Below are 24,397 nucleotides of genomic sequence, written 5' to 3' on the forward strand. Positions count from 1 at the left end.
TTTGGAAGATAACAACCAACACAGCCACTATTTCCACGGTCACCACCTTTATTACTGGCCCTGGGAATTATCAGATTTCAGTCCCATTAATTCCTCCAGCACTTTTTCTTTTACTCGTACTCATTTCCATCAATTTCCTGTTCCCATTTGACCCTTGCTTTCCTAACAGTGTGGGAAGATTTTTGTCTTCTGTGAAGACAGAATAAAATAGTTTAATTGATCTGCCATTTCCTTTTTCTACATTATTTATTATTTCAGTTAGATTTTAAGTTGGCTACATTGTCTTCTCAAATCTTTTTTCTTTTTTTGCATACTTTAGAATCTCTTACAGTCCATGTTCATGTACCCTGCAAGCTTACTCTCATACTCTATTTTTCCCTCCTTAATCAACCTCTTGGTCCTCCTTTGCTAAATGCCAAAGTGTTTCCAGACTTCAGAAAAGTAGACTCTATTCATTAGGAATTCAACAGAAATCAGTTCTGTCTACCCTCTCTACTCCCCTGAATACTTGAAACCTCAAAAGAAAAATCATCGCAAGGATCTAAGTATTAACGATAGAACTTTAACAAATTTGTAAAATCTTACCTGATAATTATAAACTTTAGAAATTTCCTGACAACAGATGTTAGGCCATCAGTTCTATAATTCCCTGGTTTCCCTTTCTCACTTTTCTTCAGGCTGACACTGGGCTCTTTCCAATCTAAAAGAACAGCGGGATAACATACTTCCCTCACTGTAATCATGTAATGTTTTAGAGAGGGCTTTTTTAAAATAGGTCTCCAAGTAGTAAATCCAGATTGATTAATAGTTTCTCAATTCCAGAAAGAAATTAAGCATTGTGCACAGAATGGGAAATACCCACAAATGCTGAACCGATATTGATGATGGGAGAGTTGGGGCTTTGCTTTACAGGGGTCTATCTTTCATTGCTAGCAGCGACAGTTGCTTCCATTCACCTTTGTCAAGTTACCTATTGGGAATCAGACTAGCAGCCAGAGGACCGGGCCTAAGGATATGCTGGAACTGGCCACTGATGTCATGGAACTGTTGACCATTCACAAATGGTTTGATTTGAGGGCAGAACATGTATTCTCCCGTATGCATTCAAAAGGATGAAGTGGAGACTATGAAACATTAATATGAAAAAGATCAGTATATAAATACTCTTAATATTTTCTGAACAATTTTTAAAGATTATTCTTTCTAATTGGAAATACCTAGCTTTTATAGCACAACGTAACATTGTTGATATGGTGGGAGGGCAATGGCATTGTGGTAATATCACTGGACTGGTAAGTCAGAACTGCAGGCTAACTTTTTGGGATATGGATTCAAGTCCCACTATTGCATATGGTGAAATGTGAATTCAATAAAAATCTGGGACATAAATTATGATTACATTTCCTGACAACAGATGTTAGGCCATTAGTTCTATAATTCCCTGGTTTCCCTTTCTCACTTTTCTTCAGACTGGCACTGGACTCTTTCCAATCTAAAAAGTACAGTGGGACAACATACTGCCCTCACTATAATCATGTATAACAGTCAATTGTTAGAAAAACCCATCTGGTTCACCTATGTCCTTTCGGAAAGGACATCTGACATCCTTACTGGGTCTGCAGTACATGCGACACCAGACCCACGGTAACGCGTTTGATTGTTAACTGCTGTCTGCTAAATTAGGGATGGACAATAAATTCTGGTCTAGTTAACAGCACCCAGATCCACGAATGAATAAGAAAAGGAAACTTGACCTTCTATACCTACATCTTTGATAAAAATATGTTTACTGAAATTATTCATAAAAGGGAAGTGTTATGATTTCAGTTATAAGAATAATGAGAAACATACAAGAGCAGGCAATTCAGCCTTTGAATCTGCTCTGCTGTATAATACAAAAGAAAACTTATTGTATGTTATAATCTGGCTTGAGAGACATAGTTCTTTCACACATTCGATTCTTTGAAAAACAAAGGGTAAGAAAATAAGCAGCAAGATCCAAAGGTTGAATTGAAATGCCAAAGAAGTTTTTACACACAAATTTGGAACAAAACAAATCCAGGCAATGAAAACTAAATCTATATACTGAAAAGATTCTTAACAAAAAATTAATTCTAAACCACGTACATCATATATTTGACTTAGACTATAAGATTAAGGTTAACAGATGGTAAATATGAATTAACATACAAACTAACTGTGGTCGAACACCCCTTCACTTTAAAATGGGTCAATGCAGTCAAGACACTCACACCAAATGTAAGTGACCCTGTGGATCACAAAGTCTCATTAACATGCTGCATCCTTTTCAAAGGATTCAAAGTCTTCACTTGCAAAGATTTAGCTTTGGAAACACCCTCAAAAACTCTCTAACTCAGATTGCCTCAACAACTTGTGTCTTGGTAGTTCAATTGTTTCTTCTAAGACAGACTTTCCCAGGATGTCCAAGGCTGCTTCAGAGCATCTAATTACTGGTATATCTGAAGTTGTTATTGAACAGCTAGCTTCACCAAGCTGCCACTGAATTTCTCCAAGCTCGAAATTTTCTCAGCAGCATCAAGCAAATATCGCTGTGGCCTCCTTTCACTAAACTTTCAGCTGAATTGAGATATCAATAGCTCACAGGGATTCTGTTTAGCCCTGACCATTCTTGACAGCCTGAAGATCCATTCCCTTCATGTGATCCTTAACTACTTGCAATATGCTAATAGCAGTATTTCTACAATCTGGAGCAACTTCTTCTGCTTCAGCAGTCTTGCAGCTCCAAATTGCAACAAACTTCTGCCAGTAAACATGAAGATAAATTCAAACCTAATCTCTAGCCATTTCCATTACAACGTCGTATTGTCCAAACTAGCCCTAACTTGACCTTTATGTTAAGTATCCCTCATTTACAAATTCTTCTTTGTTACCATTTTATCAGACATCAAGAATTCAATACTGCAGAAAGCAGAGAGTATGGAAAGGGCAGGTTTGAAATCAAAAAGGCAATTAGGAAAGCAAAGAGGTGGCATGAAAGAATATTGGCAAGTAAAATCAAAGGGAACCCAAAGATGTTTTATGAGCAGATTAAGAATGAAAGGATAATTAAGACGAAGTAAAAGACCAAAAAGGTAACTGATGTGAAGAGATGGAAGATGTGGATCATACCGTCCTCCTCCAATGCCTCTCCTCAATCCGGCTGGACAGTCTTACTTGCTATATTCTTATCTGTCTCATTGCAGCCTAAGAATCTCCTGTATTGGCCTCACTTCTTGCTGCAGCACCATTCCCTCTGGCGATCCTGAGGGATCTACCCTTGTCCTCTTCTATTCCTAACCATGTACTGCATGGCACCATCTGAAAATAGTGTTCATTTCCATTGCACCCTGATGTCCCTGACCCCACCTACCCCTCTATCTGATCAGCACCTCTTGAGTCTTCAACTGCAGCTGGTCTATGGCCAGTGTCAAAAACTCTGTCCTCTAGCCATCAACTACATCCTAGCATTTCCAATGGAACCACACTGTTCTGGTCGTTGTGCCATATTTGACTGAGATGAACTTCCGACTGTGAATCTTCATAGAATCACAGAATAGAACCATAGTACCCCCACAGTGTGGAAACAGGCCATTTGGCTCAACAAGTCCACACTGACCCTCCAAAGAGCATTTCACCCAGACTCAACCCCCCCACCCTAACCGTGCAACCCTGCATTTTGCATGGCTAATCCATTTAACCTGCACATCCCTGGACACTATGGGCAATTTAACCTGGCCATTCCACTTAACCTACACATCTTTGGGATGTGCTAGGAAACTGGAGCACCTGAAGGAAACCCACACAGACATGGGGAGAACATGCAAACTCCGCACAGACAGTTGCCTGAGGTAGGAATTGAACCCGGGTCCCTGGCGTAGTAAGGCCAACCACTGAGCCACCATGCTGCCTCACTGTGCCATCACTAAGGACAACTATTGCATCTCTGTAATAGAGAAAGTTGATGGGGAAACTCAGTAGGTCTGGCAGCATCTGTGGAGAGAGAAACAGGGTTCATGCTTTGTGTCTGATATGAGTCTTCTTCTGAACTGAGAGGGGCTGGAAAATGATGTTTTTTTTAATGCTGTTGGCAAAGGGGAAGGAGGAGCGGGTGGACAGGACAGTAAGGATGAATATTGTGAAAGACAAAGGAAGAGCTGATGGTAGCAAAGGAGAAATTGAGATATTAAATGGGTGCCAATGATAGGTGCAAACAGGAGAAAATAGGTCAGCACTGCTGAGACCAAACTAATTCAAACAACACAAACAAGACACGGGGTGGGGGGAGGGAGGGGGAGGTAATCAAAATGGAGGACAGAAGTCAGGCTCAGAAGCCGTGGAAGTCAATGTTGAGTCTAAGAGCCTGTAAAATGCCTAAATGGAAAATGAGGTGTTGTTCCTTCAGTTTGTGTTGAGCTTCCCCAGAATGGAAATGTTAGAATGACAGCAAAAAAACAAATAAAAAACTGCTGATACTAGAAATCAGAAACAAAAACAGAAATAGCTGGAAAAATGCAGAAGGTCTGGCAGCATCTATGGACAGAAAGTAGAGTTAATGTTTTGGGTCTGTGACCCTTCTTCAGAACTGACAGCAAGGCAGTTTATTAAAATAGCAAGCAACAGGAAGCTCAGAGAGGTGATTATATCATATTTGACTTTCAACTTCCCCAAAATTAACTAGGACAAATTGCAAAAGATGGAGAGGAGCCAGTGTCCAGAAGAGCCTGTTAAACCAACTGGTAGAAATTCCAACAGGAGAAGGGGTGGTGCTAGACCTAATTTTCAGGAAAGAAGCTGTGAAAGTCCTAGAAGTATCACTGGAGGAGATTTTCAGTGAGCATGACCATAACTCAGTAAGATTTAAAGTAATTATACATATGGGCAAAGATGGATTGGAAATAATGGTTCAGAATTGGGGGAAGACCAGTTTTAATAATATAAAAACGATGGAAAGAAATTCTAGCATTGGATGCAGTCAGCAGAAGATTCACTAAGCTGATAACAGGTATAGTGGGAGTGCCTTATGAGGTGAACTTGAGTAGGTTGGGCATGTACTTATTGGAGTTTAGAAGAATGACAAGCCACCTTATTGAAACGTACAAGATTCTTAGGGGACTTGAAAGGGCAGTTGTAGACAGGTTGTTTTCCCTTACGGGAAAATCTAGGACCCAATGGTACAATGTCAGAATAAGGGCTCACACATTTAAGACATAAAGGAGAAATAATTTCCTCTCTGAGGCTTGTGAATTAGAGGAATTCTTTAATGCAGAGAGCTGTCAAGGCTGGGTCATCCAGTATATTCAAGGCTGAGATAGATCATTTTCTTAATCAGTAAGATAATTGAGGGTTATGTGGAAAAGACAGGAAAGTAGAGTTGAGGGTTATCAGACCAGCCACTGAATGGCCTAATTCTGGTTCTATATCTTAAGGTCTTATCAGTCTTAATTAATACTTTGCAGCTATTAAAGGTGAGAGGAGTGTGAACTATTGGATGTGATAAATATAGGGACAGAGGAAGTAGTGGGTAAATGAAATAAGATTTTATAGAAAAGTGGTTGCAACAGGAATAAAATGATACCTTAAAAGGTAGTGCTGTAAGGCATATTTTAGCATGAACCTTGAACCCCTAAGGGTCAGCAGAAATGACTGGAGGAACCTTTGTATGCCTAAAGGTGTACATTAGCCTTGGGTGCAGACTAGCGAGTATAAACAAATTTCTGCAGACAGTATAAGAGAAAAACAAACCTAGGATGGAAGATTTCTGTGTTTTGTGTAGGAATGAAATGTAAACAATGTCGTGGGGTATAAAAGTTAATGGTTTTTTGAATGTATGATATAGAGATTGGACAGAGGTGGACAGAGGTGGGCAGAGTATCAAACAGAATTCTGCTTAGCCAGTCAGGCTGTCTCTCCAAGGTTAACCTGCATAACCAACTCCTTCTATGGGTTGCGTAAGAACCACTAGAAGGGCTTTAGCAACGATGAAAGTAAATAAATCACCAGGGCCAGAATCAAACGTATCCCAGGCTGTTAAAAGAAGCCAGGGAGGGCACTGCAGTTGGTTTGACCATCATTTTTCAATTCTTATTGGATACAAAGGGACTGGAGAACTGGAAACATTGTACTTATTGCACCCCACTCAAATAAATGTAGTGAACTTCAGGGTTTGGAGTTTGAACATGTGTTGCTTTAAGACATTAACAGTTCAGAAGGTAGAATCAGAAACAGATGTCCTTGCTGAATTGGAGATGCGGTTTCTACCCCAGTTACAGTGATGACAGACCAGAGAGATTGTTTATGTACTAGACTTCAAGATGCTTCTGTTGCAGTTGTCCCATTTAGCACTGTTAAAAAATAAATACCAGAACTAAACATTATACAGTAAAACACATGTGCCATGAATTGGATATTTGCAGCCAAAGCAATACAGGTGTTCATTAATTTGAAGGCGAAGTGTTTGGACCTGATGGAATACATTCCAGAATTATTGTGGTAATGAGTTTGTGCTCAAGTATAGTGGATGGAGGACATGTAATAGCTGTGGTGTATATGAATTTTGACAAGGTATAACACACAACACTGCTGGGAAGATTAAAGAGCATGCTGTTAGGGAAAACGAGTAAATTGGATTAAAACCTTTGACAAAATGAGAAGCGATATAGGGCAGTTGAATGGGAATACTCATTTAATGCAAGATATTCAAGACTGACAGCAAAACATACTTTTTCTTCCAATAGAGGGTTTATGTGGCTGTGAAATTTACTTCCAGAATAGTGATTAAAGCAAGGACCACATCAACATTTAAGCATAAGCTAGCGAGATGATTAAAGGAAAGAATATAGGAATGTGGAAACAGGGAAAAACATATTTAAGACTTCTGATTATGTGGAGGATAAATATATTTTGAGTGATTAGACTATACAATCTGTTTCTTTCTTGTAAGCTAGGTGTAGAGGTCAAAAGCACATGGACTCAACCTCAATTCAGGAATATGATGCTGAACTAAATTTTCCAAAAATAATATCAAGCAAATATTATTTCTCCTCCTGCCTCTCCACAGAAGCTTTTTATCCTCTATAATGTTAAAACCGTGATTTGGAAGAGTTCATGTACAGTGCAGTCCTGGAAAAGAATAAGATGACGTGACTGCATTAGTAAATGGAGAGCACACACAGCTCCATCTCCATCCAGCCCATAAATGGTTTGTAATATAAGGAAGGTCATGAACTTAACATTATTATTTTTTTGAGAGTACTGCAGTTTTGCTAATAGCTGTAACTGTCACAAGCAAATGTTCTTTTCCATCAGCAAAAATAATGACTGAAAACTAAGACTGCATTTTGCAATGTTAAAATGTTGGACTGTGAACCTACTGTAGCACATTTTGCTAGTGATCAGAATGAAGATGATTCAACATTGAAAATTCATTAGTATTATACTTGACAGATAAACTTTTATCTTTTCATTCTTATCTTAAAACATCAGTACTTTCTACAGATTGGATAGGCTATTTTCTCATATACAAGTCTGACAAATGGAAATTATCTAATCATACTGAAAGAAGCATACATCTTCTTGCACAGCAAGTAATCATATTTATGTTTTAAACAGAACATGTAAATAGTTTTCAAATGTTGTTTGCATATTAACAGAATTTATTCTACTGTTTCTGTAATACTTGATTATCTGTATTGTGGTACTGTTCAAATATGTAAACAGATTTGCCATACAGAATAATTCACTTTAGGATCTCATACTACCACACCTAGTGACACTCTGCATTCCACAGTTGGGCTGGATTTTCCAAGGTGTGGCAATCTCACACAGGGGTGGCACAGTGGCTGGCACTGCTGCCTCACAGCACCAGGGACCCAGGTTCGATTCCAGCCCCGGGCGTCTGTCTGTGTGGAGTTTGCACATTCTCCCCATGTCTGCGTGGGTTTCCTCCAGGTGCTCCGGTTTTCTCCCACAGTCCAAAGATGTGCAGGTTAGATGGATTGGCCATGCTAAATTGCCCACAGGGATGTGTAGATTAGGTGGGTTATAGGGGGATGGGTCTGGGTGGGGTGCTCTGAGGTTTGGTGTGGACTTGTTGGGCCGAAGGGCCTGTTTCCACACTGTAGGGATTCTATGATGATGAGGTTGCCACTCCATTTCTCCTTGTTTACAAAATCAAAGATTCTGATCCTTCATTCTGACAGATCCCTCATTGTATACAACAATTGCTTTGTCATTTTCACTGCAGCTAGCTCCTGCACCTTGCAACTTACTCGTTCAGCATCACAGACAGCCATTTCGACAGCTCCAGCAAGCACATTAGATAAGCATGTGGCCAGGGTGCCAGGTGTGGAGGTACCAGCAGGATTCCGGTGGTTAAGGTGTCAAGTAAGTAGGGCATTATGGGTAGAAGCTGGGATTAGGGTGCTAGGGGTTAGCATGACAGGTGAATAGGGTGAGGGTGCAAGGTGACAAGAATGCTAGGTAAGTGGTTGAATGTTCGGGGTAGGAGGCATCAGGTCTGGCAGCAAGCAACGTGCCTGAACGTGGCATTTCACGGCCTAGAGTGGATACAGGGTCTACTGGCAGGTCTAGAAATGATATGTTGGGTTGCGGAGAGGAAGGTCGGGTGTCAGGGCTGGGTCTGGGAAATCTTAGGGATCTGGGAGAAGTGTAACTGGGGAGTTGTGGTAAGTTGGGTGTTTGATAGAATAATCTTGTCTGATTAACTATTTACTTGGCTGCATGGAACACACTAAATTCTTGAATTTTAATGGGTACTTTCAGAGGGTTCCAGACACAGGGGAATCACCCAGCAGAATCTTCAATTTCCTGGGCTATTCCTTTGGAATCTGGTATGATGGGGATTCTGCAGGGTTCCCACATGCAATTCCCACCTACACTTCAGAAACTATTATGTGGCTGTCAGAAAGTCCGGGCCATTGTTTCTCCAAACAGAGGGTGCAGCATTGAGATCATGACTGCATTTCCTAAGTAATACAACAAGTGATATTTTAAACAGTAACTGTTCCAATTCCAGCAGAATAGACAATCAAGTAAAGAACAGATTTGTATGCAGATTAGGACATTTTGAAGGAATGAATAACTACCTGAGAAAATCTAGCACTCTAAAACATCAATCTTCATGTACGAAACAGAACGTCACAAATCTATACCAGAAATGGAGATGGAACCTGACGACATGAGTCTATATCCTCAGTATACAGCAATGACAACACCATTAAATATTTATCTCTCAGTACAAATTGCTCAACCAACCCCTCTGCATGTTATTGCTCTTAAAGGCCACAGCATGTAAACTAAGTCACCTAACCTAGTGGCAACGTATACAGAACAAATAAGTAATTACATAACTGAAAGTTCTCCAAATATTCTATTATTCCCTCCATCAAAGAATTTTGTTACTTCTAATTTATTTGCTATCAACTCCTTCCACAAAGTGTATTACATCCCAAATTGGATTGGTATTGTTCAAACAGCTTTTGCACTTAGTCCAGAGGTAAAGAAGGGTTCCAGAAACAGGGGCTACACAAAACATTCAATTTCTTTTTATTAAAACTGGTACATTCTGGTTAATTTTAAATAAACCTGTACTTCATAAATTTTTGTCTTTTTTCCCCCCAAGATTAACAATCTAAGTCACATATGGATTTTTAACAGAGCAACCAGACAATCATTTTGTCAAAGATTGTCTCGACAGTCACGTTCCTATATTTGATGCCCGCCATCCATTTTTCAGATGTCAAAGTAGTACTCTCTCTCCTCAGCATTCGGTTCACAAATACACTATCCCTCACCTAACTTCTCATAATTTCACGGAAACATTTTCTTCTCCTCCAATGCTCCAAATTCCTCCTGGCAATGCTCACTCAATCACTCATTTACTCCATTGCTTCTCAACTGGAAGTGGTCCTGCAAAATAAAAAGGACATAAAACTATTTTATTTCTCAGAGCCTTACCTCAAATCCTGCAGAAAATTCTTCAACTTATTTGCACCTACGTGCAGGAACATAGCCTTCCTCAATTCCAATAAATCAGTCTGCTTCAAAGAACTTTTCTGGAGCAAACGAGTCGAAAACTGTAACATCCACCAGATTGACAAGTACTTTTTCTGAGAAGAATACATCATAATCTGGATGCCCCACTGGGTGATAATTCATGATCAAAAGCATGGTAATGAACTAGCAGAGGTCTGGGAAAAGACTAAGATTGTTCTCTTCAATAATATTTCATCTTCAGCTGAGAAATTAGGATAAGGTTAAAGAAGATTGAAACCAAAGGTGCCAGGTGAATTGATCAGCTGCTCTTAAGCAAATGCATAAGCGATGGCAGAACATCACTCACCTTTAGGAACTGAATGATCTTTGTTTCCGATTACTAATTTACTTATATGAAAAGGGGGTTAACTTCTTTACTGGGACCATTTTCAATGCCTTCAAGCATTGGAGAATCTATTCTCTACTGGGCAGTTCTCTAACAAACTGGATAGTTATGTAGAATTCTTCGGGTGGAATCTCCCCAGCCACTGAACAACAAATTGGGTGAGTGCCCAGTGAGCCCCATCCTGCTGTTGAAATTAAAAAGTAACATTATTTAACCAAGTCCTGAACATTGAGATTTTTGCTCCTGAGTAGTGAGAAACCTATTTGTATGCATAATCAATCATTCATTATTCATGACCAAATTTCACCTCAGCTTTTCACGTGCAGCTTTCCATTCCCAGACTTGCTGGATAGAAATAAATCGCCAAGATATCCGGCATGGAAATTTGAGTAGGTATCTGGTGACTCCAAGTCACTGCTTGCTCCTCTGGGCCTTGATGGTAGACACCTGGCACAAGCATCTCAGAGTATGCCCTGTGGGCACTGGCTACATGCACCCACCTCTATGGACGTTGTCATCTGCCACATATCAGCCTCACTGCTTCATCATAACAAATCCCTGATTCACTTACAGAACATATCTGTATTTTGATGCTTTGGAGCACAGTGGTGCTTCTCATCAGAATGCAGAGGCAAGGATACTTAGTCCGTGAGTGCAATCACCCATCTTTGAGATTGGATTAGGATGCATCTCAGGGCTACTTGCTCACTCTCTTAGCTTATATTTATTTTGCACCTTCCTGGATGCTCACAGCATCTTGCTTTGTTTTATCTTTTTGCACTTTAAGACAAAAAGAGGGCTGCTGTCAGTTAGGAGTCCTAGCACAGTCAGTCTAGGGCAGCAACTGCTCACAGACAAGGGGTTTTGGCACATTAGTCATTCATTTGGGGCAGTCAGGGTAAGATTGTGGACTACTCTGTTTCACTCCAGTTGGTGACTGGGCCTCCAGTCAGTCAGGGAGGTCCAGTGCAAGCAGTCAGGCAATTTGTGAATTGTCAGTCAGTGATCTGTATAGAGGGTGGTCAGGGGTCCAGTCACCCATCAATTAGGACTGTCCACCAAGTCAGTTGGTGGGGGTGGGCCACTGTTAGTCCTGGAGGGGTGGGGTGAGGAGGGTATCAGGGGATACTGTCATAGCAACAAAGTGTGGGGACTCAATGACTGGGGCTTGCGGAAAAGGATGAGAATTGGGGTCGTCACTCCATGTGGTGGGAACGTGTGGAGGAACAATGGTGATGGGCTGTCCAGGGAGATGCACGTAGAAAAGGAAATGGAGGTTCAACGGGGGGAGCTTGATGACCAGCCTGAGCCTGTGAGTCATGGTGCCCACGCAACTTGTGTCACCTTCCATGATCTATTGATTCCTAATTCATGGGTTATTTTCATTATGTACATAGATAAGATTAATCAAAGATAGCCTCAAGGGAGAGTTCATTGAATGTATTAGAGTCTGTTTCTTACAGAAATATGTTGTGGAATCAACCAGCGTGCAGGCTATTCTGGATTTGGTATCGTGCAATGAGATGGGATGAATTAATAGTCTCATGGTAAAGGATCCTCTCAGGAAGAGCGATCAGAGCTTGCAAGAATTTCAAATTCAGTTCAAGGGAGAGAAGCCCAAGAGTGAATAAAAAAAAACTAATTGTGTTGAAGAAGAAATTAAAGGAGATTGTCAAAGTAGACCTTGTGAGGTAACCTAGAACGAGAGATCATAATTTTAGGATAAGGGAGTAGCAGATTTCAAAGAGATGAGGAGGAATTACTTCTCACAAAGCGTCATGAATTTGTGGAATTCACTCCCCCAGGTAACAACTGTATTTTGCAGATGCACGGTTGGTGCTATTGCCCCTTGAAGGGCCTCCATTTACTCAGAAGTGTTTTGGCAAAGAAATAGAAACTGACTCCGCCCTGTCCAAGTGTAGTTGCTGACATTTTCCATTTGTAAGTTGCATTTAGAAAAGAAGATCTAGGAGCAGGAGTAAACCATTCAGCCTCTTGAGCCTGCTCCAATCTTCAATAAGTTCATGGCTGATCTCATCTTGGCCTCAACTCTGCTTTCCTGCCCGCTGCACAGCAGCGTTCTGGAGTTAAACAACGGTAATTCCACTGGCGTGAGGAGATTTGGCCCTACTGGACTGGGCAGGAAGACTAAAAGATAGGACAGTTGATGAAAGTGGCAGATGTTTAAGGAGAGATTCTATTCCTCACAACTGGAATATGTTAGACAGTAAGAAAGATTTTAAAGAGGGGGAAAACATCCATGGCTCAGCAAAGACATTAAAGATAATAGAAAAGTAAAAACTAAGACACACAATATTGTAAAGGCTGGTGACGTGCTGGAAGGTAGGGAAACTTTTAAAGAACAACAAAGGATTACTAAAAATTTAATGAAAAGAGCAAAAGTAAATTATGAAAGAAAACCAGCGCAAAATATAAAAATGGATAGCAGTAGCTTCTATAAGGATATAAAAGGGAAGAGAGTAGCTGAAGTGAATGTGGGTCCCAAGGAAGATGGGAATGGCTAGTTAATAATGGGGAACACCAACAGCACAGACATTACTTTTATATTTTGTCTCAGTTTTCACGATGCATGATACTCAATACCAACTCAATAATAACAAGCAATGCAGATTATAGAAAAGGAGGAACATAAAACAATCACTGGGGAAAAATTACAGCGCAAACTATGGGGATTGAAAGCAGACAAGTTCTCAGAGCCTGATGGCTTACATCCTGTGAATTAGCGTGGAGATACTATAATCATTGGTTATATATTCCAAAATTCTCTGGATGCTGGAAAGGTTCCAGGGGATTGGAAAAATGTTAATACAACATCCTTGTTTGAAAAGAGAGGGAGACAGAATGTGGGAAACTGTAGATTGGTTAGTTTAACATCTGTCATTGGGAAATTGTTAAAATCCATGATGAAGGATGCAATAACAGGAGATTTGGCAAGTCAAAACATGATCCATGAGAGTCATCATGGTTTTATGAAGGGTAAACCTTGTTTGACTAATTTGCTCAAGTTCTTCCACGATGTAACTAGCAAAGTGGATAATGGGGATCACACAGATGCAGTAGATTTGGACTTGAGAAGGCATTTGGTAAGGTACCACACAGAATGTTAATACACAAGGTAAGATCACATGGGGTTAAGGGTAATATTTAATTTGGACAGCAGACTGGCTAATCAACAGAAAGCAGAGAGAGTGATAAATGGATCATTTTTGCTGGTAGGCAAGATGTAACTAGAGAGGTGCCACAGGGTTCCGTCCTTGGACCCCGACTATTTACAATCTATAGTAATGTCTTGGATGCAGGGATAGAAAGGACTACTGCCAAATTTGCAGTTGGCACTAAAATAGATGCTGTGAGGAAAATAAAAAATTACAATTGAATCGGGTTAGGTGAATGGGTCAAAGCTTGGCAGGTGGAGCTGAACCTGGTTAAGTGAGAGATTATCCAGTTTGGTTGGAAATACAGAAAGGCAACATATTATTTAAATGGAGAGAAAATTTAGAGAGCTTCATTTCAGAGGGATCTGGATGTCCTCATGCATGAGTCACAGATAACAAGGAAGGCCAATGGAATTTTTGCATTTATTGCTAAAGGAATAGTACAAAAGTAGGGAAGTGTTGCTGCAACTGTACAAGTCGTTAAGGAGACAGTCTCTGGAGTATTGCATACAATTTTGGTCCCTTTACTTGAACAGGGATGTAGATGCATTAGAGGTAGTTCAGAGGAGGTTCACCACATTGATTCCAGAGATGAGGGGTTTGTCTTCTGAAGAGAGATTGAGCAGTTCAGACCTCTATTCTCGAGAGCTTAGAAGAATGAGAGAACTGCAGTAGTTTAAGAAGTTCACCACCACCTTCTCAAGAGCAACTAGAAAGGGGCAATAAATTTTGGCACAAGAGTGAATAAAACAAAACTAATTGTGTTGAAGAAATTAATGGAGATTGTCAAAGTAGACATAGAACAGATTCTTCTCCTTGTGAGGTAACCCAGAACGAGAGATCATAACTTTAGGATAAGGGAGTAGCAGATTTCAAAGAGATGAGGAGGAATTACTTCTCACAAAGGGTTATGAATCTGTGGAATTCACTCCCCCAGACTGCAGAGAATGCCAGAACACTGAATAAATTTAAGGAGGTTTGATTTAATTAGTAATGGTTCAAAGGGTTATGGACAGCAGGCAAGAAAGTGGAGTTGAGACCAAGATGAGATCAGCCATGAACGTATTGAAAATCAGAGCAGGCTCAAGAGGCTGAATTGTCTACTCCTGTTCCGAGATCTTAAATTCTAAAAGCAGCTTATAAATGGAAAATGTCAGCAACTTCACCTGGACAGGGCGGAGTCAGTTTCTATTTCTTGGCCAAAACACGAGATCCACTTCTAAGGGAAGCCCTTCAAGGGGCTATAGCATCAACCATGCATTTGCCGAATACAGTTATTATAGGTTCACATAGCACAGAAACAGACCCTTCAGCCCAACTCGTCCATGCTGACCACGTTTCCCAAACTAAACTTGTCCCATTTGCTGATGTTTGGCCCATATCCTTTAAACCTTTCCTATTCATGTACCTGTCCAAATGTCTTTTAGGTATTGTAACTGTACATGCATCTACCACTTCCTCTGGCAGTTCATTCCACAAACAAATGACCCTCTGCATGAAAAAAAATCTCCCCCCAGGACCCTTTTAAATCTTTCTCCTCTCACCTTAAAATTATGCCCTCTAGTTTTGAACTCACTCATCCTAGGGAAAAGACCTTTGTTACGCAACTTATCTATGCCCCTCATGATTTTCCAAACCACCAAAAGGTCACTCCTTAACCTCCTACACTCCAGTGAAAGGAAGTCCCAGCCTATCCAACCTCACTTTATAATTCAAAACCCCGTATGGCCGGTAACATTCTTGTAAATCTTTTCAGCCTGTATCCAGCTTAATGCTATTCTTCCTATAGCAGGGTGACCAAAACTATACATAGTAATCCAAAAGTGTTCTAACCAATGTCCTGTACAACCGCAACAGTACATCCCAACTCCTATAATTAATAGTTTGAGCAATCAAGGCAAGTGTGTCAAAAACCTTTTTTTGTCACCCTGTCTGTGACAATACTTTTAAGGAACCATGCACCTGAACCCCAGGGTCTCTCTCTTTGACACCACTCCCCAGGGTGTTACCATTAACTGTGTAAGTCCTGCCCTTGTTCATCTTACCAAAATGCAACACCACGCATTTATCCAAGATAAATTCCATCTGCCACTCCTTGGACCATGGGCCCAATTGATCAAGATGCCTTTGTACTCTTAGGTAACCTTCTTCACAGTCTACTTTAACAACAATTTTGGTGTCATCTGCAAACGTACTGACTATATTCTCATCCAAACCATTTATATAAATGGCAAACAATTGTGGGCCTAAAACCAATCCCTGCGGAACACCACTGCTCACAGGCCTCCAGTCGGAAAAATCCTCCATCAACACCCTCTGTCTCCTACCGTCAAGCCAATTTCATATCCAATTGGCAAGCTCTCCCGGAAACCCATGTGATCTAACTTTATTAGCCAGTCTAACATGCTGAACCTTATCAATTGCCTTGCTAAAGTACATATAGACAACGTCTACTACTCTGCCCTCATCTATCTTCTGGTAACATGCTTAAAAACTCAAACGTGAGGCAGGATTTCCCATGCACAAAGTCATCAGTCCTTGCCTCTCCAAATGCATGATATCCTGTCTCTCAGAATCTCCTCCAACAACTTACCACTGATGTCAAATTCACTGGTCTGCAATTCCCAGGCTTCTCCTTGCAGCTTTTCTTAAAAGAAGGCATAACGTTAGCCACTCTCCAGCCTTTCAGCACCTCACCCATGGCTGTAGATGATACAAATATCACTGTAGGAGCCCTGAAATTTCTTCCCAGTTTCCCACAATGTCCTGATATACACTTGATCAGATCCTGGAGACTTATTTACCTTTCTGCTTTTTAAGACCTCCAGCACCTCCTCTTCCGTAATGTGGACTGTTTTCAAGACTTCAAAATTTATTACTCCAAGGTCCCTATTTTCCATGTCTTTCTCCATGCATATGAAAGATATGAAGTGTCGCAACTCGCAGACTGAAAATAGTCATGTCTGTGGAGCCAAAGGAATCACAAGCAACCTTAAAAATTGGACCTGCGGGCCCCAAAACACAAAGCCAACGCAAGATCTCTGCTCTGAGGAAAGGTCACCAGACCCGAAATGTTAACACTGATTTTTTTCTTCACAGATGCTGCCAGACCTGCTGAGCTTTTCCAGCAACTTCTGTTTATGTGTTGTCAAGATCGCAGAGACTACACAGGGACACAGAACTGTAAATATAATGCAATGTGTTCTTACATGCATTGCTGCCTTTCGTGGGTGATGTGAGATGGCTGCACAAGATCTCAGTCCTCATGCAGCACCTACAATCTCCTGCTGTCTTTGCAATATGGTGGTATTTTCATCGGAATAACGTTCACTTCTAAGGTCCATGTAGTTATTCTGTCACCAGTTGGAGAACTTCATGTCTTATTGCATAGAGAAGTATACAACGCTGTCATGTGTGAATACTGACTACTCACATCACTAAAGAACTGTTCTGTTTCTGATATTCCCCACAGAAGGTTATTGCAAGCATGACTGATGGATCCAGCTACAGCTATTGCTGTGATGCAACAAAAGGTGTACAGAAATGGAAAAGGAACAGATGCACCAGCAAGCCCAAGATGAGCAGCAACTACCAATGGATGCCAATCCATCTGCACAAGAAGAGGTCGCAGTTACAACTACTCTCAGGATACATAGGAGGCATAGAATGGCCAGAGTCTCTTGTCCTCTATGCAATTTCCTTCGAATGAGCAAAGCATAGTGTTGACACAAAAACAGAAATTGCTGGAAAAGCTCAGCAAGTCTGGCAGCACCTGTGGAGAGAAATCAGAGTTAACGTTTCGGGTCCAGTGACCCTTCCTCAGAACTGGTGTTGGCGCAGTCTGAGGATGTTCTGGGACATTGTCACAGAACTATGCCAGCTTCTGGAGCAGGACCGGAGACCTGAAGGAATGGATGGCCACCAACTGAATTCCAAGGACCCAATGGAAACGTGAATGGGAATCCCCAACTGACCATTCATAGATGCATTAAGGCTGTTACTGATGCCATTTGTGGCATCCCCATGATGTGGTCAGTGCTTCAGAATTGATAGTGGGATTTGGCAACATGTCTAGGTCTTGCTGCATTTGGACATGGAATTCAATATCCTGAGTCATCATGAATGGTGCTGAATGTTGTGCAATCATGTGGAAGAAAGGTCATTGATGAAGAAGCAACTGAAGATAGTTTGGCCTGGGACACTACCCTGAGGAACTCCTTTTGGAGCTGAGAAAATTAACCTCCAATAACCATAACCATTTGGTCTGCAAAGAGAAAACCAGAGTTAACATTTAGAATCTGATACGACTTATTCAGAAGTTCAGGGTTCTGAAAAACAGTCATTAAGATTCAAAACGTTCACGCGGTTTCTCTCTTCACTGATGGTGCCAAACCCGAGTTTCTCCAGCATTTTCTGCTTTTTACTGCAGATTTCTAGCACTTGCAGTATTTTGCTTTTACTAACCACAACCATCATCCTTTGTGACAGGTATGATTCCAACCAGTGGATTGTCCTCGCCCTGATTCACATCGATTCGTGTTTTGCCAGGGATCCTTGATGCCACATTTAGTCAAATGCTAGTTAAAATACTACTGTTTAGAAAGATTTTGACACTTGGTAATTCATGCTAAATGCTTTATTACCCACGAGTGAGTTTACATGCAAACTTTGTTTTATTTCTAGCGAGAAATATCTACACTGGCCTATAATGCTCCATTGTACATCAATGCAAGTTCAGGGAACAATAGTTTTACGATTTGTTTTAAAAACCTATAAAATTGTTTTACATTGGATTTTAAAAATGTTGTGCCTTGTCTAACAGTAAGATCTTATTTTGGAGGGTGACAGTGGCAATTCCAAACAACAGTGGAAGATTTAATACATTGTGACAATAAGGAGCCACAGAAAGTCTGACATTGAGGAGGATTGGGAAAAATCTCCCTACTATCTGAAGTCAGTGTCCAAGGCCCAATCATCTTCAACTGCTTCATTAATGACCTTCCCTTCAATATAACATTAGAATGTTCACTAATCGTTGTAGTCTTGAGCTCCATTTGGAATTCCTCAGATAGGGAAGCAGTCTTTGCTTGCATGCAACATGACTTGGACAACATTCAGCCTTAGGATGATAAACAACAAGAAACACGTATAGACCATCCACAATGTATTGTGACATTAGATATATCAGTGTGGAGCTGGAGGAACACAGCAAGTCAGGCAGCATCAGAGGAGCAGGAAAGCTGATGTTTCAGTTTGGGACCTTTCTTCAGAAATAGGGCCCCATTTCTGAAGAAGGGTCCCGACCCAAAGCGTCAGCTTTCCTGGTCCTCTGATTCTGCCTGGCCTGCTGTGTTCCTCCAGCTCCACACTGTTATTTCTGACTCCAGCACCAACAGTTCTTACTATCACATATTGTGACATTATATAGCATTGCACCTGTGAAGCCCTGATCACGAATTTCCTGGGGATCATGCCTGAGCAGAAATTCAACATGGATCAGCTGATTAAGTCCTGCAGTTACAAGCAGGGTAGAGGCTGAATATTTCCTGGTAAGTATCTCACCAACTGCAGGGAACAAGTCAGGAGGGTGATGAAATACTCTCCACTCGAATGAACAACTGCAGCTGCAACTAAATTCAATAAACTGAACACCATACTGACAAAGCAACCCGGCTGTTTGTAACCCATTAACTGACATAAATAACCGGCACTGCATGTAATGGCTGTGGTGAACATACATATCAGGGATATAAGATGGCCTAGTGTCCTTCAAGCCTGCTTTACCATTCAATAAGATCGTGGCTGATGTGTTTATGTTTTGAATTCCATATTCTCCTCTATTCTCAATAACCTTTGATTCCACAGCTTAACAAGAATCTACCTCCACCTTAAATGTATTCAATAACACTGCTTCCATCATCTTCTGAGGCAGAGTTCCAAAGGGCACAACTCTCAGAGAAAAGTTTCTTCCGCATTTTGATCTTAAGAGGGCAATCCCTAATTTTAAAATATTGTCCCCTAATTCTGGACTCACCTATATCCTTTCCATGTTCACCTTGTCAAGACCAGTCAGGATTCTATGTCTCTCAATCAAATCACCTCTTGCTTATCTCAACTCCAGTGGAAACCAGCTCAGCCTGTCCAATCTTTCCTCCAAAGACAACCTGCTCATTCAAAGTGTCAAACTAGTAAACCTCGTCTGAACTGCTTTCAACATATTTACATCCTTTGTTAAATAGAGACCAAAACTGGACAAGTATTCGAGATGTGATCTCACCAATATCCTGTTGAAGCATAACATCTTTACTTTTATATTCAATTCCTCTCGTAACAGAGGTGAGATTCCGTGAGCCTTATTAATAATGGCTGTAGTTGAATACTAATTTTTTTGTAATTCACATACACAAAAACATCTGGGTCCCACTGCACCTTGGATTTCTGCAGTGGTTCTCTCTGTTAAAGTAATATCCTGCTTTGTATCTGTTTCTTGTCGAAATGAGCAACTTCATATTTTCCCACATTTTACTCCATCTGCCAGATTTTTGCCCACTCACTCAATGTAACAAATCTGTCTGCATCCTCCTTATGTTCATTTCACAAAATACTTTCCTGCTTTGTGTCATTTGCAAATTTACATGACCATGCCCCTGATCCCCTCATTCAAGTCACAAAAACAAAGTTGCTGGAAAAGCTCAGCAGGTCTTGCAGCATCTGTGAAGGAGAAAACAGAGTTCACGTTTCGGGTCCGGTGACCCTTCCCCAGAACTCAGAACCTTCCTCAGAACCCCTCATTCAAATCACTTTTAAAAATTGTAAGAGATTGAGGGACTAGCACAGACCTCTTTGGAACCCTACACATCACAACCGACTTATCATTGATGTATGCTGTCTATTTTCTACCAACCACCTATCCTCTTTCCATGCTAGTATGCTACACTTACAGCATGAGCTTCAGTTTTGCACAAGAACTTTTTATGTGGCAGGTTGTGAAATGCCTTCTGGAAATCCAAGTACAGTACATCTATAGGCTCCACTGCACATGTTACTCCTTCAAGGAATTCCAATAAATTGGTTAAGTATGGCCTCCCCTTCATAAAAGCAGTGTGTATTATCTACGGCAACATGACAAAGGCTTCTTCAGTAGCACCGTACAAATACTTTGCCACTTATACGCATATATTAGGGCAGCAATGCATATGAACACTAAAATGTCTAGGTTCTTTCATAGTTCTTCTTTGGTCAGATATCATCATTCCCTCATCATTGGAGAATCAAAATACTGAACACCCTCCCTAATATCACTGAGAGTATCTTCTCCACGTTAACTTCAAATAGTCCAAGGAGGAGGGAGGCAGGGCAACACCAGCACCTACTTAAGGGCACTTGGGGATTGTCAATAAATGTAAGCCTTGTCATACACCCCAAGAACAAATAATTAAAATAAATACAATTACATACATAAGTGTTTGCATACTGACCAAAAAATGTGAACAGAAATGAGATTAACTGGAAAGACAGATTCCTTTTCTTACAGCCTACCTAGGTTGACACAAAAACTCAACCAATAGTTGAAAAAGTAACCTTTAACAAAGGACTTCATGTTGTGGAAGCACTTTCACTGTTTCTTCTCTCAGAAAGACAGAAGTGTGACTACACCATGCTCATTCTACAACAACTTCTGAAGAAAGAATCCAAAGCTTGCAAAAACTGAATGTAAAACACATGTCTAGATTGTTGGGGTGCGGGAGCTGAGAAACTTCTCAGTCTCCACTTTTGATTTGATTTTTTTTCGGGTGGGTGGCAGATAGTGAGTAGGACCAGGATGTGATGGAGTCAGCCCACTATCCTGAGATGCAGATTGGAGGGGTCACAGGTGTTGCCGAATGCTGTGGCAGGTTGTTCAAAAGCCTTGTTCTCAGTTCTCTGGTACTTTGACCCAGCTGCTTTCTTAAACGTTACATCCTTTGGCCCTCACTCCTCTCATCCCCTCTCTGTGCCTTACATTACAACCCTTGCTGTCCCCAACCCAACTGTCCCTCAGAACCTTTGTCCTTACATTCCTAATTGCCCCCTCATACACCTCAATAGCCTTCATATCATCAATGTCTTATCTCCACCCATTCCATAACTATGGTTCTTATGTTAACTTAGTACCAACTCACAGTTCTCCTCCATTCATCACCCTTTATGCTGACATACTCCATATCAACTGAACCACTATCCACCAGGAAGACATTGGGAGCCTTGTTGAGTGGAAATAAGAAAAGGTTCTAATTATCTACTACATCGTTCACTAGATTTAAAAAAACTCCATGCAACAAAGTCCATTCAAAACACTTAAATTTCAAATATTTAATTCCTTATCAAAACAATAAACTTGTATTATAACCCAGTGAAGGCAGCTGATTCTTTCATAACCTCTATGAGCTGTCAATCAAATTGTGAACATATGTACACCATGAAAATGACGGACTGTGCAAAGCAGCCAAGCAATATGAACATTATAATAATAGTACTTAGTGTAATATCAACAATCAGTAATGAAATAGCTAAGACATATTCTGTCAATTCTCATTAACTTGGGCAAATATATTTGCAATATTTTAAATAACTTAACAGCCTCATTACCTGCCCTTCAAGAACATTTACAACTTCTCTAAAGATTTATAACTTCCGCACTATGAAATAAGGCTTCTGCGAATACAGTGTTTGTTCAAACTCAGCACACTGTTTAAATGGCTTTGATGAGTTTGGGATTTCCACATGTGGAAGTCACATCCCACCCCATTTGCCTCTGCTCCACACATCCCTGTAAAATAGGATGTCAGAAATAAGGTTAGAGCTACCAAATCTGTGTCTTACCTATCATTTTTAGAAGAGCTCAGATAGCTTAAGACATCACAATATATCTAGGCTACAATATCACATCTTAGGATATTTTAATTGACGAAGTGAAATTCAGAAAAATCATGGACAGTATTTTCAAATCATTTTTTAAACATGCCTCTACAGTTTTATTTTGCAGGGTTCAACACAGCCATAAAAAGATTCTAATTTATTGGAACATAGTACTCCCTTAAGTACACTGATTTATTTTTATTTCCCTGAAAGTTTCAATGATTTAAAACACTTTTAAGATAATTAAGAGAACAGTTGTAGGGTAGTTTCAAAAATGCATACTGCTTCAAGTGTGTGCCTTTTGGATACAGTGCCGTCACAGTCTATGCAGTCTGGTAGACAGGTGTTAAAACACTACTGTTGTAATAAAATTAGCAGCCTTATAAACAACATCAAAACATTTATATTTTTTAATTAACAAACAAAAATGGTGCAAAATTCTTCTAAAATTACATAATCCAACACAATGCATTTTAGCAGATAGAAGGTGCCGTATTTTACTTATAGCAATTGCTTACATCAAGTCCCCTACAGTTTAAAAGAGAAAACAAGAAACTTAACCAGCATGGGAAGTGGAGTGCAGGGAGCATTTAGGTTGATGACCCCAGCTTTATGAAATTAAAGCAAATACATGGTGGTGCAGCAGGTGTGGAGGGAAAAAGGGTAGAGGGAAAAACGTTATCAATGAACAGAGAGTTGGCTCATTTCCCATGTTCTAGTGCACAAAATAAACCTAACGAATATGATTGTTAATTTTGTGGCCTGCATAGTTCACTAAAACTATCAAGTACATTAAATTTAAAAATAAAAATTAGAAAACTGTGTGATAATTTAGTCACCATCTTATATGTAGAACAGATTGCCAAAATGATAGAGAGTGTAACAGCTCCACTGCTTTGATTCAACTTATCTAGAATGTGAAAAAACAATGAAAAACTATGCTTTTCTCCATAGAAGAAATATTTAATATATTTGTAGTCTTTTACAAATGTAAAATAGGGACTAAAGGTGGTATTGCAATAACAAGAAGAGTCCAAAAACACATTTTGAAATAAGGAAATCTGTTCATATGTGATGAAAATGAATTTAAAAAAACCCTTCCTAATGAGTGTTTCTTTACATTTTACAGTTTGTTGAAATTAGAGAGAAAATTTTAATGATGCAGAAGGCAACCTTAATCTACCAAATCCGTAAAGAGGATAGCTTTGATAACAATTTATACAGACCTGTAAAACAATTACAGCGTATTTGAAACCTTTTACAGAGATGCAATGTTTACAAATCTGATGCTTACAAAGCATGATTTGGTCGCTTTGGAGGTGGTGGAGGCATTAGTTCAGAGTCCATATCCAGAGACCTTTTCCTTGGCTCTCTTTGGGATTGCATCTGATTCCGTTCAATGAACTCAAACAGGAATTCCTTCGTAACTGGATTATTGATACTGCCACAAACAGCTGGAAAAAGAAGATGGCAATTACAGTGAGATTGGAATTCTTTAAAGTGTCACTACAGCCTTGCAACCATGTGTCTGAATAAGTTGGGTATCTGCAACAATTTTGTTTGAAGCGATGATAAGGATGTATGCTTGCTGTCACTTAAAAGATTTGTGAATAATTTAAAAATCATAATTATTTTAACTTCCTTGCTAGTCCATAAAAATAGTGCACTAGCAGACAGAAAAATGAACTGTACATAAAATGCACATTCACAAGAACATAGTTAAGCAAAGTAGTTTCTGAAATGCCAGTACCTTCAGTTACCATTTCAGATAGAAACATTTGTCTAAATAAAAACCGAAAGAACTGCAGATGCTGTAAATCAGGATCAAAAACTGAAGTTGCTGGAAAAGCTCAGCAGGTCTGGCAGCATCTGTGAAGAAAACATCAGAGTTAACGTTTCGGGT

At 40.1% G+C, this 24,397-nt stretch overlaps 1 protein-coding gene across 1 annotated transcript in view; it reads right to left on the bottom strand.

The window, feature by feature from the left end:
- Window positions 1-9,562: 9,562 nt before the first annotated feature.
- Window positions 9,563-24,397, bottom strand: part of rngtt (RNA guanylyltransferase and 5'-phosphatase) — a 261,175-nt gene continuing 246,340 nt past the window's right edge. Inside the window, exons 9-10 of the mRNA XM_048596726.1 lie at window positions 23,789-23,948; window positions 9,563-9,948 (exon numbers count right to left, since the gene is read on the bottom strand). Of these exons, the coding sequence (XP_048452683.1) occupies window positions 9,933-9,948; window positions 23,789-23,948 (176 nt within the window). The 3' untranslated portion in view covers window positions 9,563-9,932. The remainder of the gene's footprint in view (window positions 9,949-23,788; window positions 23,949-24,397) is intronic.

Source organism: Rhincodon typus, chromosome 5, assembly GCF_021869965.1.
Source record: "Rhincodon typus isolate 14 chromosome 5, sRhiTyp1.1, whole genome shotgun sequence".
NCBI lineage: Eukaryota > Metazoa > Chordata > Chondrichthyes > Orectolobiformes > Rhincodontidae > Rhincodon > Rhincodon typus.